This window comes from Chiloscyllium plagiosum, unplaced genomic scaffold, assembly GCF_037043375.1.
Source record: "Chiloscyllium plagiosum isolate Xiang-an unplaced genomic scaffold, Cpla_swu_hap1 HiC_scaffold_21, whole genome shotgun sequence".
Classification (NCBI taxonomy): Eukaryota; Metazoa; Chordata; class Chondrichthyes; order Orectolobiformes; family Hemiscylliidae; genus Chiloscyllium; species Chiloscyllium plagiosum.
Window position 1 is genome coordinate 21,518,726 of NW_028270159.1, and position 20,067 is coordinate 21,538,792.

Consider the following 20,067-nt stretch of genomic DNA (forward strand, 5'->3'; position numbering starts at 1 on the left):
ACGAAGCTCTCCACTGCATCTCCTCCACTTCCCGCTCCTCCGCCCTTGAGCCCCTACCCTCCAATCACCACCAGGACAGAACTCCACTGGTCCTCACCTACCACCCCACCAACCTTCAGATACATCGGATCATCCTTCGTCATTTCCGCCACCTCCAAACAGACCCCACCACCAAGGATATATTTCCCTCCCCACCCCTATCAGCGTTCCAGAAAGACCACTCCCTCCACGACTCCCTTGTCAGATCCACACCCCCCACCAACCCAACCTCCACTCCCGGCACCTCCCCCTGCAACTAGAAAAAATGCAAAACTTGCGCCCACACCTCCCCCCTCACTTCCCTCCAAGGCCCCAAGGGATCCTTCAATATCCATCAGAAATTCACCTGCACCCCCACACAATCATTTACTGCATCCGCTGCACCCGATGTGGCCTCCTATACATTGGGGAGACAGGCCGCCTACTTGCGGAACATTTCAGAGAACACCTCTGGGACACCCGCACCAACCAACCCAACCGCCCCATGGCTGAACACTAATTCCCCCTCCCACTCTGCCAAGGACATGCAGGTCCTTGGCCTCCGCATATCCTTGGCCTCCTCCATCGCCAGACCATGGCAACATGACGCCTGGAGGAAGAGCGCCTCATCTTCCGCCTAGGAACCCTCCAACCACAAGGGACGAATACGGATTTCTCCAGCTTCCTCATTTCCTCTCCCCCCACCTTTTCTCAGTCCCAACCCTCAGACTCAGCACTGCCTTCTTGACCTGCAATCTTCTTCCTGACCTCTCCGCCCCCACCCCCTCTCCGGCCTATCACCCTCACCTTAAACTCCTTCCACCTATCGCATTCCCAACGTCCCTCCCCCAAGTCCCTCCTCCTTACCTTTTATCTTAGCCTGCTTGGCACACCCTCCTCATTCCTGAAGAAGGGCTTATGCCCGAAACGTCGATTCTCCTTCTCCTTGGATGCTGCCTGACCTGCTGTGCTTTTCCAGCAACACATTTTTAAGCTCTGATCCCCAGCATCTTCAGTCCTCACTTTCTCCGATATAAAAATGCAGGCATTTTGCAAATTGGAGACAGAGCAACTGCCATCGAAAGAGACCCATGAAATTAGGAAACACTATCAAAGGTACCTTTCCATATGAAACATACTCGTAGTAAAAAGAAAGGATATGAACAAGGGAGATCTTCAGCTGGAAGAAGACAGACACTGGAGACAACATCCGTTGTATAGTTTTGAAATTAAGTTGATGCAGTTTTAATAAGAGTTTTATTGGAACAGTGCATTGTTATAGAGTTGAAGGCAGGTAATAAGCAGTTAAGAGAAAGGGGACTTAGAGTTGTGAATAGTTGTTTTTTAATGTTCACTTTGAGAGCTAAAGAGTAAATTGGTATTATTTCCATCAAATAATGGAATGGGAGAGTTCTCTATCACTGATTTCAACAGATTATGAGGCAAAGTGAGCTTTTCTTGGTGTTTGGTTTAATTAGCAGAAGGGTTCACCGCCGTGTTGTAACAATACTTTGACTTCAAATTTTCCATTCTTGTTTTCAAATCCTATCCCTGGCCTTGCCTTCCTCTATCACTGACTTGTTCCCCAACTTAACAATACCATGAAGCACTCTGTGTTTTCCAAGTTCTGGCGCTTTGTGAATCCCTGATGTTGTCATCACTCTATTGGTGACTGTACCATCAGGAGCCCAGCCCCCCCATATCTGAAATTCACTACAACAATCTTTGTATCCCTCCATTCTCTTTTGAGATACTCAATATAGTCTACCTCTTTGACAAAGCTCCTGGGCATCTGTTCTCTTAACTCTTTGTGCAACTCAACGGTCACATTTTGTTCCATAAAGCTTTTTTGAATGTTTTACTACATTCAAGGTGCTATATGAACGCAAGTTGCTGTTGCGGCAGAGCTTTGACAGGAACAAAATCCAATAATTTGGGTGGTGAGGTGAATGCAGATTGTTTTCACGGACCTTAATTACATGATATTGTAAGGAAAAGATGCAGGTAGCATGGACGATGAATTAAGAAAGGCTCAAATTCCAAAGATGAGCTCCTATTGCTCAAAGCTCTGTGACAAATGCCATCTCTTTGAATGCTATCTCGTGTAAAATTATAGCACGGGGCACATTTTTTTGTGGAACTACTGCAATTCTGCCAAGAACTCATGTTGGCAGTGAGTTTCTGAGCTGACATGAACAGTCATAAATCTGTCACTCTGTCCACTGTAAGTTCCTGGAGTGAGTATCTTCTCAATCCCCAACTGGATACATTGGCTCTTGGATTACAGAGCTCAACCCATCCCAGCCGATCTCATGAACCAGGATTAGCATCTGAAGCAAGCCAGGCCCTGCAGTCAGCTTGCAAACATCTGGAAGTCAGGCTTTTTTTGCTTTTGATTTTTAATTTTATATGTAAATAAATCTTTTGTTGAAAGCTCAGCAAATTGGCAGCGACAAGGCAGCGCAAAGACACAGGGCTCAATATGACTTCCCAAAACATGAGGTTTATAGCAAGATAGGCAAAACCACAAACCGCAAGCCATAAGTTCCACTTTACAGTCCTCTTTTGTACAAACTACCAATCAGATGGAAACAGTTGCTTGCAATAAGTAGTTAATACCTGGACTAAACATAAGCCCTGAAGTCTCAGTGACAGGAAATTAATGCATGGCAGTAATAATGTCTCCTATTGATGGTGATGGCTTTCTTCAGCACCTGCTCCCATTCAAACATTTAATGATTTACTTCCACTGAGAGGTACCTCCATCAATTAACAGATAGCCTTTGTCCTTGAGCGGCCATGCAACTGGCTCAGAGTAAAGGGAATCAAACGCAATTGCCCCAACTAGGAACTGACTCACGCCTGACCAGGAATTATTAAACGGGCGCAATAAAAGCTGCAATTTAAGTGACACTATAAACCATGTAAGCAAGCACAAGTGCTACTTAAATCCCCATAGGCTTCCTCTATTAACCTATATTCTTATTACTTACTGCAAACCACCCATTACAACTGAGACTATGTACACACATCAGTCACAAAACTTACAGCAATGCTAACAGTACTTAAATCCAATGTGATAATTACTTTGATTGATGTCATTACTGTAGAAATTGCTCTCTATGACTTCCAGGAAGGCGTAATTAAGGAATTATTTTGCAGTTGGTTGCGGAAAAGTCACAGGGCCACTTCGAGCATGGCAGAGAGAAAAAAAAAGGCCTCGTGTAGAAAATCACTTCTTATTCCTTTTTGCCAGATTGCTAAATCTGTCTGTGTACATAACAAATGATTGTATTTGAATCTTATGTATCACAGACCAGATACGTACCGTTCAGCAAACAATTGACCTTTTGTTGTTTATCTCAAGCAGCATGAATACATTTGCAAATCAGCCAAGAGAAAATCCATGTCTGTTTATCACACTGCTCCTTGATCCTATTTCAATCAAAACACATTTGTTGTAAACCCGATTGCGGCAAAGTACCAATTTCTGCCACTAAGGCAGACAAAGGCGCATGGCTAAAATAATCCTGGCTGCATTTAGCCAATACTGTGTGCGTGAAATACCAAGTGGAAATTCACAGGCAGTAACTTGTGTCATGGCGTCTTCAGCTCTTACACAGAAATCCAAGGGGATTAATTTCTGAAATGCTTTTTCTTACCTGCCAGGTCCTCTCTGGAGGAGACCAGACGGGGTGAACTGTTCCCTGGTTCTATCTTCAAAGATAATCTATACATCAAGTGAAAGAGAGAGGAAAAAAAAACACAAGGCTTCAGTTAATCTGTGTGGGCTCATTGATCACAGAAAGGAAAACAGAAAATGTTCAATTTTCCTCTACGGATTAAGCAGGAAGCACACTTTTTTCTCTCAAAGCGTAGATGATTGTAAAGACAGTTGTTGGTCTTTGTGACATCAGGCATAAAACACACATCTGATCTCAATTGTCCCAGTAGGAACAAGGGTAATCCTGTGAGAGCTACAGAAATAGTTCAGAAGATGATGATAGATAGATGATACCAGTGGTTGAGAGATTTAGTTTTGGTTGAATAACTTCTTTTCAAACCCAATAGTAATCACAAACCTGCCATCTAAACAAGGGCTCTACACAATCCAAAAAATGATGTACGTAATGTTGCTTCTGAGAAAAGTTTCACACATTTGTGCTGCTCTATGTATTCCTTCATGGATGTCCCTCTCCCTCAGTGAGAGAGAGAGCCTTCAAACTCTGCACTCAGGGGCTCTCACTCCACTCCCAGCCCTGGGCTCACACTTTCACAGAAACTCCTGAACTCCTTCAAAAAGGTGTACAAGCTTTCAGGGGGATCACAGCACCCAGTTTAAGAGCCGCTGATTGATGCCTCAGTAAAGGAAAACCCATTCATCTCTCTTCTCTCTACACGTTATATATAACACAGAAAGTTACTTCTCTGAGGAGACTTTCTGAAATATGGGAAGCCTACTGTCCTTTCTCGAGATGTGAAAAATATTTCTATTTCTTCATGATTAACCACTTGGCACAGCAATGTCACTCTTTAAATGTCATAACTATTCAAGTAATGATTTTTTTTTCTCCTGTGACCTTTGCGTATATGAACAAATCATTATGGTTCAAAACCTACTTAAAGAATCATATGATTACAGTACAGGAAGCCACAAAGCTAACTGTATTTGTGCCAGCTCTCTGCACAATCAGCTCATCTAGCTCCACTCCCTGTACCGTCCTGTAATTTTCCCCTTTTCAGATATCCATGCAATTCTCTTTGAAAGCTGTAATCGAGTTTGCCTCCACTACGTTCTCAGCAGTGCATTCCAGATCCTAATAATCTTCCTCAAGACAGCATCATTCCTTTACCTGATCACCTTAAATCAGCGTCCTCTGGCTCTCAACCTTTCTGCCCATGGGAATGGTTTCTCCCTGGCCTCTCTAGCCAGACCCCTTTTGTTCTTGAACCCCTCTAACAAATCTCCTTTTAATCTTCTCTTCTACAAGGAGAACAGTCCCAGATTCGCCAAGCTATCCATGCAATTGTACATACAACAGCTTGGAACATCTACTGCAAATGTACATATAATAGCTAGGAACGTTTATTGCAGTTGTACACATAGCAGTTTGTAAAGTCTGTTGCAGTTGTACACATAGCAGCTTGGAACATTAACTGCTTTTGATTTTGTCCCTACCTCTTGAATGCAATGGCTTGTGTTGGGCTGTAACAATAAGACAGTTGGCTCGCCCAGTTTATAATTCCACATGTGCTAGCTCATTCTGAGATCTGGTGTGAGTGCATGTTGTGGTGAGGTCTCAAGCTTGACAGCAGTTTAACTGACTGGGAGAGGCATCAGAGCAAAGTCCAACACTGTCCTCACTTTTTTTTAAATCAAGCTCAATGGATGGTCCTGTAGGAATAAGGTCACCAACCCTCCAGAATTGAACTAGAATCTCCCTAAATATTTCAGTCCTGATGATGAGTCACTTGGACCTGAAACAGTAACTCTGCTTTCTCCCCACAGATGCTGCCAGACATGCTGAGTTTTCCAGCAATTTGTCTTTGTCCCATTTGTATGTATGCCATATCTCACAGGTGTGGTTCAGCAGCCCACCCCTTCTATTGTTTCCCACCAGCCCCAAGCCCCTGCACGGATTAAGGAGGATGAAACAACAGACACATAGATACCAGAAATGCAGGCCTTTGAGCTGCTGCTGAACAGCACTGGGCTGTCAAAGTTTCTTAAAATACCATGAAGGCCATGTCTTAATGAGAACTCTAACAGACCTTCCAATCTATGGAGGCTCTCAGCCCAGAACCTTGCCTAAGTTTCTTTGATGCTTCACCTTTGGACCATACAACCATAAAACATTGAAGAAGTGGATCATTCAGCCCAGTGAATCTGCTCTACCTTTCAGTGAGAACATAGTGGATCTGAAACCCTCAATTCCATTTTCTTGCCTTTTCCTTCTAACCCTTGATTGCCTTTGCCAAGTAAAAGTCTGATGACCTCAGCCTTGAATTTAGTAAATGATGCAGACCCACTAACCCAACAGATTCACTCCCTTCAGAAGACATCCCTCCCTATCTCTCTCCCAACTGGGCAGCTCTTCTCAGATTATTGTCTCTGCTCCTAGATTGTCCCATAAGAGGAATGATTTCTCTGCATCTTCTCTGTCAAGCCCTCCAGGTATTTTACGTGTTTCAATAAGGCCTTTTCTCAATCTTCTAAACTCCAGTGAGTACAAATCCAAGCTACTCAACCGCTCCTCATGAGAAAATCCCTCCATTTCAGGATGGACAGAGTGAACCATCTCTGGACTGCCCCCAATGCCTGTATACCTTTCTTTGGATAAGAGGGCCAAAATTGTTGACCGCCTTCTAGGTGCAGTCTAACTCACGCCGTCTATAGTTTTATCAAAACCTCCCGAATTGAATACTTTTAAAAGTGATGCTGATGGGAGATCAGAATTGTGTCCTCTTGTCTCATGGAAAGGCCTACGCCAGACCTGAGCATACTTTAGTAACAAGTCCAAACATGTAACTATGGGGAAGTGTCAGAGGAGTATAAACATCGGCAGAGCCCAAATAAGCCCAAATGATTTGCGCCTAAGTCAAAGATTGCACGTAATACACAAACCGGATTGAAAGCAACTCTTTCTTCCCTATTTTGTAAATCAAACAGCTTGAGAGGGGTCAAACTGAGGCATATTTACAGACTTTGGAGAATGTAAGCAAAAATTCAATTTATAAACAACATCTTAATTGAAAGATCATGTTCCAATATTTCATAACCAACGTTTATTAAAGATAAATATTTCTATGACCGCGCCATTACTAATTTTCTCTTTTTATGGTTTGCCATAGTTAGCATGTTCAAAAAGTGTGGTGCTAGAAAAGTACAGCAGGTCAGACAGCTCCCAAGGGACAAGAGAATTGATATTTTGAGCATAAACCTTTCATCAGGAAAGTGTGGGGCGCGGAGGGGCTGCTGAGAGATAAATAGGATGGGGGGGGGTAATGGGGCTGGGGGGGCAGAAGGTAGTTAGGAAGGCATGATGGTGATAGGTCAGAGTGGAGGCTGGAACGGATAGGTGAGAAGGAAGATGGACAGATTGTACAGTTTCAGAGAGCAGTGCCGAGTTAGAAGGTGGAACTGGGATGAGGTGGGGGAAGGGGAGATGAGGAAACTGCTGAAACCGAGGTTGATGCCATGTGGTTGGAGGGTCCCAAGGTGGAAGATGAGGTGTTCTTCCTCCAGCTAGGATTGGCAGTGGAGGAGGCCCAGGACTTGTTATGCCTTTGGCAGAGTGGGAGGGGCAGTTAAAGTGGTCAGCCATGGGGCAGTGGGGTTGTTTGGTGCATGTCCCAGAGATGTTCGAAACATTCCGCAAGTTGGCACCCTGTCTACGCCAATGTAGAGGAGACCACATCGAGAGCAATGGACACAGTAGATGAAGTGTTTGAAGGTGCCAGGTAAATTTCTGCTGGCTGTGGAAGTTTCCTTTGGGGTCTTGGACAAAGGTGAGATGGAAGGTGGAGGTGTGGGTGCAGGTTTACACCCCTTGCGGCGGCAGGGAAAGGTGCCAGGAGTGGTTGTTGGGGGTGTGAACCTAACAAGGGAGAGAGTGGTTTTACAGAATACTGATAGGGGTGGGGAGGGAAATATATCCCGGGTGGTGGTGCCTGATTGTAGGTGGTGGAAATGGTGCAGGATAATGTGTCGTATCTGGAGATTAGTGGGGTGAAAGGTCAGGACTGGGGTGTTCTATCCTTGCTGCAGTTCGAGGGGTGGGGTTCAAGGGCAGAGGTACACAAAGTGGAAGACAAATCCAAGCCACCGATGCCTCGATGAAGAATGCCTCATCTACCAGCTTGGGACCCTCCAACCGCACGGCATCAAGCTTGATTTCACCAGTTTCCTCACCTCCCATCCCCCCCAAATCATCCCAGATCCAACTCAGCAACATACGCGCCACGCACCTTCCCCCACCCCACCCACTCCTGATGAAGGGCATATGCCCGAAATGTCGAGTCTCCTGCTCCTCGGATGCTGCCTGACCCGCTTTACATTACCAGCGCCACAGTTTTTAACCCTGATCTCCAGCATTTGCAGTCCTCACTTTCTCATAGTTCACAATTACCACACCTGCTGCCTTATTGCTAGTTTTGAATTTGGTTGAAATTCTCTCTCTCACAATTAGTGTTTTTAACAAGACTGAGTAACTGTCTTGGACCAGGATTGTAATAAATGTTACAAAACACCAACAGCACAGCAAATCGGATATGTGAACAGTAAATCCTGCAAACACCCAGGGGACCTGAAGCAAAATCATACTTTAGATTAGATTTCCTAGAGTATGGAAACACCTCTGCCTTTGGCCCAACAAGTCCACATCGACCCTCTGAAGAGCCAACCCATTCGCCTACGCTGTATTTACCCCTGACTAATGCACCTAACACTATGGGCAATTTAGCACGGCCAATTAACCTGACCTGCACATTTTTGGATAATGAGAGGAAACCGGAGCACCCAGAGGAACCCACGCAGACACAGGGAGAATGTGCAAACTCCACACAGACAGTAACCTGAGAGGGGAATTGAACCCAGGTCCCTAGCACTGTGAGGCAGCAGTGCTAACCACTGAGCCACTGTGTCATCCACAACAAACACGCCTTTTCCTTTAAAGCTGCTCACTGTTGTGCTATTCCTCCTGGTTGTTAAACTTGAAAAGACAAGTTGTCACCACTATACCATCGCACGTGAGCTGGAAGTATTGAAGTCTCTGACTCCACCTTACCTCAGATCACTTAAAGCATGACACTCTGATAGAAACATGCTCTTCTGTTGTAAGTCTTTTGCTTACAATTAGTCAAGACACTACGTCTTTGAGGACTGTAATGTGTATATATAATTCATTGCAATAAATAACCATTGGGTTCTTCAATACCATGGTATCCACACCCGGTTTCTTATGTTATGGGAAATAACTTAAGCATTGCCATATAAAGGTAAAACATCCTATTGGAAGTAAGCTCACACCATTGAGAATTCCTGCATGTTTCATGTTTCAGTTCATGATAAAATTCTCTCTCTCAGGAGAGAGGAATTAGGGTGGCACGGTGGCTCAGTGGTTAGCACTACTGCTTCACAGCACCAGGGACCCGGGTTCAATTCCTGCCTCAGGCAACTGTCTGTGTGGAGTTTGCATATTCTCCCCATGTCTGCGTGGGTTTCCTCCAGGCGCTCCGGTTTCCTCCCACAGTCCAAAAATGTGCAGCTTAGGTGAATTGGCTATGCTAGTTTGCCCATGCTAAATTGCCCATGGCGTTAGGTGCATTAGTCAGGGGTAAATACAGGTAGGGGAAATGGGAAGTGAGGGTCAGGTGAATTGTCATGGGACATACAGGGTTACAGCAATGGGGTGAGGGGAGTGGTAGGCTCTTTGGAGGAGCAGTGTGGCCTGCTCCCACACTGGAAGGTTTCTATGAATTTGAGATCCACCTCTGCAACAAACAGGTGTTGGCAGCGAACCTCAGAGCCAGAAGGCTGGTGGGTTCAAGTCCCAGCCAGAGATTTCATTTGCGAGAAGCTAAACCGCCTGTTCTCTCAGATGAACGCAAGAGATCCCACTGATCAGTGGAGTTATCCCTCAGGGTCCTTGCCAATATTTTCCCTCAATTAACAAACCAAAAAGTTTAGTTAGCAAACTACTGGTTATCTAGTTATTATCGTATTTGTGGAATTTGAAATTGGCTGTTTCATTTAGTCGGTGATGACAACTGAAAAGTCTGTGATCATCTGCAAATTGCTTTGCCAGATCCTGAGGTTGTGAAAGGTGCTATATCAATGCAAGTTCTTTCTTTCCGAGTGAATTTGGTGATCACCTTTGTCGTGTCAACTAGTTGATAACACAAAGGAGGAGAAACTAGAGATCATTTGCTGAATGAGCAGTTAGGTTGCTGGATAGCTTTGATCCCAGATCCCAGGATGCTCTCCTGAAACAGCAGTTAGGTGCATCGAACATGCAGGTCAGGGTCCGAATGCTACTCTTTGACCCTCAATGCAAAATAGGTCACCAGCAGAAAGAGTAGATACTTTCTATATTTCCTCCAGTTCATCAGAGGCCCGATCAGCTAGAGACAGACAATAGACCTTAGCCTTGCCTGTGATGCCCAATCCCACAAATGAATAAGTTTCTTAAAAAGCCATCTTTCAGGACTCAGCTCACAAAATGGTAAGGAGACATTAGATTATGAGTTTTCATTAACTATTCCATTGACAATTTTAATCTACATTGTATTTAATTGTCAACACACGTCTGCTGCTATGCAGGCAGTAGACTGTGGATTCACTACCCAGCCTTGTGTGAGCTCCATCCATCGCTTGAAGTGTAAACCTGTAATGTGTCTTTTTCAGTGAAAGCAGAATTCCTTCCCCCACCCCACGCCCCATCTTACATTAATAATACTTTGAGCAACCACTGAGAGTACAGCAAGGAGCAGATGGAAACACTACTGTGGGTTCTTTCCTTTAAAAAGTGGAATGTTTGTGGTTTTTCAAAGACAGTGGATCTCCGTGTGGACAGGACATCAGCTTAACAAGCATTATTGTTGGCTACAAAGACCCCAGAATCTTTGTAAAGTGGTGGATGCAAGGCCTAGTTTGGCTGCTCTTGATTTCATTGTTGGAATGAGGCACAGATTGCAGACCAGACAGCAATGATATCTTTAAGACAGTTCATGATATCCAGACATAGCGATGTTCTGATATAAAGGTACCCAAGTCACCTTCAGTCCCTCTCTCTATCTGTGTTGTCAGTCAGTTGTGTTTGTGTTATGTACAGCAACATCAGTTAAGTTGACTGTGTGTCAGGCTGTGATATTATAGCCTTGAAATAGGTAGCTTTGTAAATACATTTCAGCGATCTGGCTCAAAGAAGGAATTGACTATCTGCAGCATATGCTATGCAGATTGACATATGGTTAACCATGAGGACCACCATCCAAAGGAAAACGTGGAAGAACACAGTGTGGGGTTCTGTACCACAAGCAATGCCGTGAGCCCAAACTCTCACTAGCAATCATCTTCGAGAAGCACTGCATCACTAACAACATCGAGGGAACAGACATGGTGCTATTTTCAAGCACAGTCTTATTTCAACTAGGAATGACATAACTTCTTGCAGAGACATCACACTCCCAGTTCAAACTGAAAGATCAAAGCATTCGTGTTCATGGAGATTGTGTTGGAAATCGTTGATACCGGACAATTATTTTCACACTGCCAGCTGACACATCTGTTGTAAGTTCTTTCCCGCTTGCACTGGGTTCCCAGTTTGTATCCTGGTGAGTTTTAAACCCTCCGCACTGGCAGCTGTTCAGCTTGAACCTATCAGATATCACTCAGGTCAGGATGTGGATAGCCAGAGAATCCTTTCTTCCAATGACATTATTCTCCTGGAATGTGGTTATTGTTTTCAAGGCCAGCTTTTATTGCCCATCCCAAGTTGCCCTTGAACTGAATTGCTTGCTTGGCCATTTTAGAAGGCATCAGAGGAAGAGTCAAGCAATGTCCTGATCTCACTCCGGTAAGGATTTCCTTGTGCAAAGAGCATTAGTGAACCAGGTGGGTTTATGACAGTTGATCATAGCTTCATGGTCTCATTACAGAGACGACATTTCAAGAACATTTTTATTAATTGGATTTAAAATCCTCCAGATGCTGTGGTTGGATATTTAAGGACTAATGAATGCAATGCTCGAACATCTCATCCCTGCAGCTATGTGATTCATTTCCAGCACTGATTAATTAACTCCAGCCTCACTGATTCCAGCCCCACACTAACAGATGGATTGAAGGCACTACTGAGGGTGCAGGAAAGATATAGGAGTATGATTCCAGGCGTCAGGAATGTAGAAAAATATTTTTGAGAAACTGCAACTTGTTCTCCTCAGGGAAGGAATAATCAAAAAGAGATTTGATCGAGGTGCTCAAAAACATGAGAAGGCTGGACAGAGTAGATTGTGAGAAATCGTTTCCATTGCCGGAAGGAGCGCGATCCAGGGGCACGGATCTAAGTTTGAGATTCCGAGGGGGGCACCGATGTAAGGTCGAGATCCTGAAGGCGGGGGAGGGGTACGGCTGTAGGATTGAGGTCCTGGGAACATTGCTGTAAGGAATTTGGCAAAAGGAGCTGTCGGTGATCTGAGGACAAACCTGTTTACACAGTGAGTGGTTTGGGCCTGGAATGCACTGCCTGAGATGGTGGTGGAGGCAAAGTCAACCAAAACATCCAGAAAATAAATGATAATTGTCTGACGAGGGAAAACCTGGAGGGCTGACAGGAAAAGGTTAGTGAGGGGAATTAACGGAATGGTTTCTGTCTTGCATCTGTATGGGCCTGTTGGCAACAACAATCCTCGTTCTGTGTTATCACTGTGCAATGATTCTAACTAAATATATTGTACTTCATCTCTTTAATTTGGGACTAATTTAATACACTGATTGTAAATACGTCCAGAGAGCTTGCCCTATCTCAAAACTCTAGAAGATAGTACAATAATTACAACACCCTTGTGAATTATTGCACTCTAACATGATTCGAAAGAACGGTTGAGACCTAAGGGAATGAGGGAATAACTGATGGATATATTAACGTCGAGTTAATTGGGTCTGGAATGATTGTACAAGTTTGGGGAGCTAGTAATCCATGGAGTGAGGGTTTGATGAAATTCGATTTGAATATAATTATCATTTGGAGTATAACGTTAACTTTTACTGATATGCCATAAAAAGCATTCTATCTGGATGCATCACAGCTTTGCATGGCAACTGCTCTTCCCAGGTGTGAGAGAAACTAGAGAGTTGTGAACACAGCCCAGTCCATCACACAAGCCAACGTTCCATCCATTGACTCCATCTACACTTCTCACTGCTTCACAAAGGCAGCCAACATCAAAGACCCCTCCCACCCAAGTTGTAACCCTTCCATCGGGCAAAAGGTACAAAAAGCTTAAACACCAACAGGTTCAAGGACAGCTTCTTCCCCGCTGTTATTAGACTCCTGAATGACATCTCAAATTTCAATTCTAATGTTGATCTTCCTTTTGGTGCAGTTTCTTTGTTCTAACACCCTATGATCTTTGTATGTCAAAACTTTGCAATGTACCGAGGTACATGTGACAAGAATAAATCAAATCAAATCAATTGCTAAATAACAGGGGGAGATCAGTAAATATTTATAGTGATTGTTCTCCCTAATTTGTGCTGCTTATTTGTAGATACGAGGGACAGAACTGCTGGGAATGCACCTTCACCTCATTACTGTCCTTCCCCTACACAGGCACCAGGGAATTGTTGTGGGCTGATGATCAGTGAAAACAGTGAAGATGTTGGAGCTGGTCTCTTGACCATCCAGCCAGAGCTACAGCAACTCACTCTGAATACTAATGTGAACTGGGTGCCATTAACAACTGCTGCTGCAGACACATAATTATAATTCAGTGCTGTTATAAGCTAATATGATCCGATGAAGGCTTGACACCTAATGGAATGAAGGAATAAGCAAGGGTGACGTGAGGGAAAAAAACATTTCTACACAACAAATAGTTAGGGTAAAGGGTTGGTTAGCTCGGATGCTGCTTTGTGATTCAGAGTAATGCCAACAGCTTGGGTTCAATTCCCGCAGCAGCTGAGGTTACCACAAATGCCTCTCCTTCTCAACCTCTCCCCTCAGCAGAGGTATGGTGACTCAGGTTAAACCACCAGCAGTCACGTCTCTCTCATAAGAAAGCAGCCCTATGGACAGGTCAGATTATGGCGACTTTACTCTTACATAGAAGTAAATCCCACTGTTTGGAATTGTGGTGGAGGTACGTTCAATTGAGGCATTCAAAAGGGCATTGGATGATTATTTGGATAGAAATTATATGCGGGGAAATGGGGAAAAGGCAGGAGATTGGCAGTAGGCAATAGAGCCACTGCAGATATGATGGGTCAACCTGTGATTCAACAGAAGTCTATTTTATCCTACAATGGGTGTCTGTGCTGGTAATAAATACATTCTAAAGTTGGAGAATTTTAGAATAATTACTCGGTTTGTTTCTGGCCATATTAACATTACAGGCATGAATCTGTAAACTACAACCTTACAGCATTCAAATCGGAAAGTAATTAAATCCCCTCCTCAACCCTCATGTATAACAATAGGTACTGCATTTAATTAGTAACATAGAAAAGCTGTTATTTGGAGGGGCCCTGCTGTGGTGCAGTGACAGGATCCCTTCCCCATGCACTGGGAGGCCTGGGTTCACAGGTGTGTAATAATGTTTCTGAACAGGTTGATTGGGAAAAATAGGTTAAATAAACTTATTTTTTTTTTAAAAAAGGCATAATGAGGATAATTTGGGGTTGGAACAACTTGGAAACATTCCCTTAGCTTAAGTCACGACAAATCTCCCCATCTCTTGTGGATTGTATGTTGTGCCATAGCTCCTGCACATCCAGTCAGCTTTCTACCACATTTGCTGTACAGTTTCTCTTCAGGTAGAAGCTGCAGTAGGTAGTGTCAACTCCAGCACTGCACAGCCGAGTCTAGCCTACCCCTCACCAAACATACATACTAGCAATAAAGAGAAGGATGTTTCCTCTCAATAAAAAGGCAAACCGTAACACATCTGCCTACATTCCCAATAGCATTAATTAACAGGTAAAAGGAGGATTGGATATCCTTCACATTTAGATAACTCTTTGGTTCACTGCTTTAATCGCTCAAAGCATCATAGACCCTTTAATGATGAACAAAGCTGTGAGTCGGTAGAAGTCACCATCTCCCTGTGTTAAGCTTGGGCTCATTATTTAAAGAAGGATATACAAATATAAGCTAATAAAGAGCGGAAAGAAGTGGAACAAGAATTGCAACGAAAATTAAATAGGGGCCAATTAAAAACAAAATAGAAGACAGGAAGAGAAAAGAGAAGTAAAGAGAGTTATGCAATGATTTCCGAATTGGCTGCACTCTGTACACAGGATAAGTTCTGCTGCTGATTCCTGCACAGCTTCATGCCAATGTCCTTAGCTCATAATGAGATACGCGTAGGTGCAGTCCAAATTGTTCTGCTCTGGCCAATCATTGCCTTATTATCTTATCATTACCACAACAGAAATGTAAATTGTAAATAATTACCTACATTTCAGAACAAAACATTGTATAAAATATAGATTCCCAAAGTGTCTGACAGGGCAACGAGGAGGGAGGCTCCAGAAATGATCCAAGGCTTTTTTAAAGAAAGATATGGGGAGGCAGTAGGTATAGAAAGTGCAGTGCTGGAAAAGCACAGCATGTCAGGTAGCACTGAGGAGCAGGAGGTGCCTGTGATGCTGCCTGATCTGCTGTGCTTTTCCAGCACCACACTCTCGACTCTGATCTCCAGCATCTGCAATCCTCACTTTCTCCCTGAGGTGGTAGGTGGCTAGGCAATGCCAAAATATTAGGCTGTGGTGACCAAAGGCTTTCCTATCTTATTGAAGCACATAAACTTATTCAAACATAGAAGATCCTGAGGCAGCTTGCTAGGTTGAGTGATGAAAGGATGTTGAAACCTTGTGGAAGAGACCAGAAATAGAGGCATTGTTCAAAAAAAAAGTTTTTCCATTTAATATGGAGATTAGGAGGGTTGTGTTTTACTCTCAGACTATCAAAAGCCTATAAAACTCTCTTCCCCAGACAGTAGTGGGGGCAAGGTCATTGAACCTTTTTGAGAGAGTAGGTAAATTATTGACTAACAGAGGGGTCAAAGATGGGGTGGATGGGATAGGTGGCAATATGGAGTTGAGGCCACAATGACATCAGCGTGTATGTAGAACATAGAACATAGAACAATACAGCGCAAAACAGGCCCTTCGGCCCTCAATGTTGCGCCGACCTGTGAACTATTCTCAGCTCGTCCCCCTACACTAAGTCAAAATCATCCATGTGCTTATCTAAGGATTGTTTAAATCTCCCTAATGTGGCTGAGTTGACTACATTTGCAGGTAGGGCATTCCACGCCCTTATCACTCTCTGCATAAAGAACCTGCCTCTGACATTTGTCTTAAATCTATCACACCTCAATTTGTAGTTGTGCCCCCTCGTTCAAGCAAATGTCATCATCCTCGGAAAAAGACTTTCACTGTCTACCCTACCTAATCCTCTGATCATCTTGTATGTCTCTATCAAATCCCCTCTTAGCCTTCTTCTTTCCAATGAGAACAGACCCAAGTCTCTCAGCCTTTCCTCATAAGACCTTCCCTCCAGACCAGGCAACATTCTGCTAAATCTCCTCTGCACCTTTTCCAATGCTTCCACATCCTTCCCGAACCAGAACTGTACACAATATTCCAAGTGTGGCTGCACCAGTGCTTTGTAGATCAGGCCTGAAGGGCTGATGAGCCTCGGCTTGCTGATTTGTTTTGATATTAGTGCTGGTGAAGTGGAGGAAAGGGGACAGAGACGGGAGCAGCTGAGGCTCTGAGGAACAAGCTGGGATTGGACGACAATTGCTGAACTTCTCAGTGATGCCCACCTCTCATGATCTGATGAGAAAGCCCACCTGAGTCAAGATGACCACAAAAAGAGTGACAAATTGGTGTAGCATTTATAAATCGTATCAAAGTTCCACAGTCTTCAGTTCTTGAATTTACTGAAATGGCAGCAAAGTGACATAGACACAATTACCTTCTTTTCTCCCCCAAAGTGATTCCATTGACAGCTCAGTAGGGCTGGGATAAAGGGGTGCAAAAAGCCAATACAAACTAAAATGACACACTCAATTTTCTGATTTTATTCCTGCCTTTCAGCCTGTCAACATGAGGAGTTACTGAGCTGGAGAACTCTAGAAGCAGAAAGTACAGTCATTTATCCAGCCACCACTTTAACTGTGAAATAAATACAGCTTCGTCCTCAGTCATTCCTCACAGCTTGTGCTATAATAGTGTCATCACATGGAAGCAGAAACAAAACAATCATACACAGAAATACAGACAAAAGGGCCCTGGAGTTCATCAGAAAACTTTTTTTTTTGAGGTTGGCCAGATTTCTGACAGATGTTCCAAACAAATGTATCAAGAAACTCTCAAAAGTAGGTTAATGGCTGCCTGATGTGGAGCAGGAGCCCATTCTTCCCCTGCTGTGATACACTTGTGTGTCAAAACCTAGTGATCTTAGACACTCATTCTGTTTTATAAATATCTTGCAGATGATTGATTTACAGAAGAAGCACTAACGACAAAGATGCTCTCTGTTTCTCACCAGTTGTAAACAGACTTGCTCAAAACCCCAGCAAAATCTGTTTTCTTCGTTCCTTTACATAGCATGAAGGGTGTTTAGAGTTGTTGTGTTGTTAGGCTCTGTGGAAAGCAGCAGGGAGGTATCTCAGGGGATGCTTCTTTTATGCACAGGACTGCAAAGGATATACAACCATTGAAAGAGTCCATTCAACCCATCAAGTCTAGGCCAGCAGATTTATGCTCCACTCGACCCTCCTCCCTCTTTCCTTATTTTATGAACTATCACAACCCTCTATTCCCTACTCCTCCAAATGTTAGTTCAGCTTTCCCTTTGACACATCTTTATTATTCACTTTAACCATTCTCTGTGGCAGCTAGTTCCATATGCTCACCACCATTTGGATAAAGAAGTTCCTTCTGAATTCCCAGTTGGATTTTTGTGGCTTTAATACTGATGGCCTCCAGAGTGCTCCTTCCCACAAGTGATTCTTTCCGTGCTAAAGATTCAATTATTTTATTTCTGAGAGATAGACAATGGTCTGACTAATTAATCCATTTTCATAAGATGTAGGCCATTCAGCCCATCAGGTCTGCTCTGCCTCTCAATGAAATTATGACACATCTGCTATCCCTTACCTCCACTTGGGGAAGGTGAAGGCCTAGTGGTATTGTCACTGGACTGCTAATCCAGAGACTCAGGTATTGTCCTGGGGACCTGAGTTCAAATCCCATCATGGCAGAGGGTAGAATTTGAATCCAATAACAACCTGGAATTAAGAGGTTAATGATGACCATGATAGTGTTGGTGATTGTCAGAAAAACCCATCTAATTCCCAAAGGTCCTTTAGGGAAGGAAACTGCCATCCTTATTTGGTCTGGCCTACTTGTGACTCCAGACCCACTACAATGCAGCTGTCTCTCAACTGCCCTCTGGGCAATTAGGAAGGGGCAATAAATGCTGGCCTAGCCAGTGACACCCTCATCCCATAAATCAATTAAAAAACTTCTCTGCCTTTTCTCAAAATGCTTGATTCCTTTACAGGACAAGCACCAGACAAACAGTGTGGCACTGCCATGACAAGACAAACCCACAACACTGGTAACTTGGCTGCTGTTGTCTTATTCTTAAAGATGCTGAGGGAGAAAAAGGAAGTGGTTTAGCCTAGTCTCCAAAACGGTGAGGCCTTTTTACAGGTAGCAGTGAATGAGGACAGCTGTAAACGATTAAATAACGGTGAAAAAACGATGAAATCGGACCCAGGTTCGATTCCACCCTTGGGTGACTGTCTGTGTGGAGTTTGCACATTCTCCCCGTGTCTGTGTGGGTTTCCTCCAGGTCCTCCCACAATGCAAAGATGTGCAGGTCAGGTGAATTGGCCATGCTAAATTGCCCATAGTGTTCAAGGATGTGTAAGTTAGATAATAGGGGAGGGGAATGGATCTGGGTGGAGTACTCTTCGAAGGGTCGGTGTGGACTTGTTGGGCCAAATGACCTTGTTTCCACACTGTAGAGATTCTATAAACACTGGAAAGAAAACCTTTCTACCTTAATGCATTTGAAACAAATACCTTTCAAGTTATTAGGCTACACATGACAACAGAGCACCAATAGTTGTTAAATGTTGAAGCTAGGCTTAACCTAATGTTGGTCTTCAATTCAAAACGCTCCATTCTCCCATGACAGAGGTCCACTCCTGACTGTGTTTATGCAACAATTGTTAATTGCTCCATCAAGAAAGTATAATATAAGCTGAAACCTCAACAGCTGGCATATTTAAAAATAAAGCAAACTTCAGATTTTACAAACTAATGCCTTGTTCAAGTATATTTACATCAGTTTAAGTATTTTAAAATGAATTATGTTTCAGACTATTTCAGGAGTCATACTTACAAATACAGCTTGCATTAACATTGTACCTTTAGGGAGCAAACTTTTCCAAGGTGCTGAAGGAGGAGATGTCAGGCCAGGGGACCAAGTGCTTGGTCAATGAATGAGGCTTCCAGTGGTGGAGGAGACAGACATTTTGACAGACTCTATTTCCAAATGTGAGGATCCAAATCATTTATACACATCGTCAATACCATCAACAAGGAACAAATGAAATTAACAGTGCTGCATTTCATAGAATTATAGAATCCCTATCGTGTGGAAACAGGCCCTTCGGCCCAACAAGTCCACATCGACCCTCCAAAGAGCAATCCACTCAAACACCTTCCCTATCACTCTACATTTACCCCTGACTAATGCACCTAACCTACACATTCCTGAACACTATGGGGCAATTTAGCATGGCCAATTCACCTGACCTGCTCATCTTTGGATTGAGAGAGGAAACCAGAGCACCCGGAGGAAACTCACGCAGACACAGGGAGAATGCGCAGACTCCACAGAGACAGTTGCCCAAGGTGGGAATCGGACCCAGGTCCCTGTGAGGCAGCAGTGCTAACCACTCAGCCACCGTGCCACCCTCCAGTTTCAGCTCTGGGTAAGAATGTTTTGGTTCTGAACCTTACAACAGGTTCTAAACGCCTAATTTATGGTGATATGGGTCAGGGTTTTCTGTATGAATTCAGGACCCCAGTACCAGGATCAAATGCAGATCCAGACCCTGCACTGGGTCAGGAACAGTTCCCCAACACCAATTTTTCAAGGATGCCTTGATTGGTGGGTGGCACGGTGGCACAGTGGTTAGCACTGCTGCCTCACAGCGCTAGAGACCCGGGTCAATTCCCGCCTCTGGCGACTGACTGTGTGGAGTTTGCACATTCTCCCCATGTCTGCGTGGGTTTCCTCC

General features: G+C 43.9%; 1 protein-coding gene across 6 annotated transcripts in view; it reads right to left on the reverse strand.

Annotated features, from left to right (window-relative positions):
- Positions 1-20,067, reverse strand: part of ralgps1 (Ral GEF with PH domain and SH3 binding motif 1) — a 762,687-nt gene that overhangs the window by 165,065 nt on the left and 577,555 nt on the right. For all 6 annotated transcript variants that reach the window (XM_087998399.1, XM_087998397.1, XM_043720239.2 and 3 more), the window contains one exon: positions 3,681-3,748. In XM_087998399.1, the coding sequence (XP_087854525.1) occupies positions 3,681-3,748 (68 nt within the window). The remainder of the gene's footprint in view (positions 1-3,680; positions 3,749-20,067) is intronic.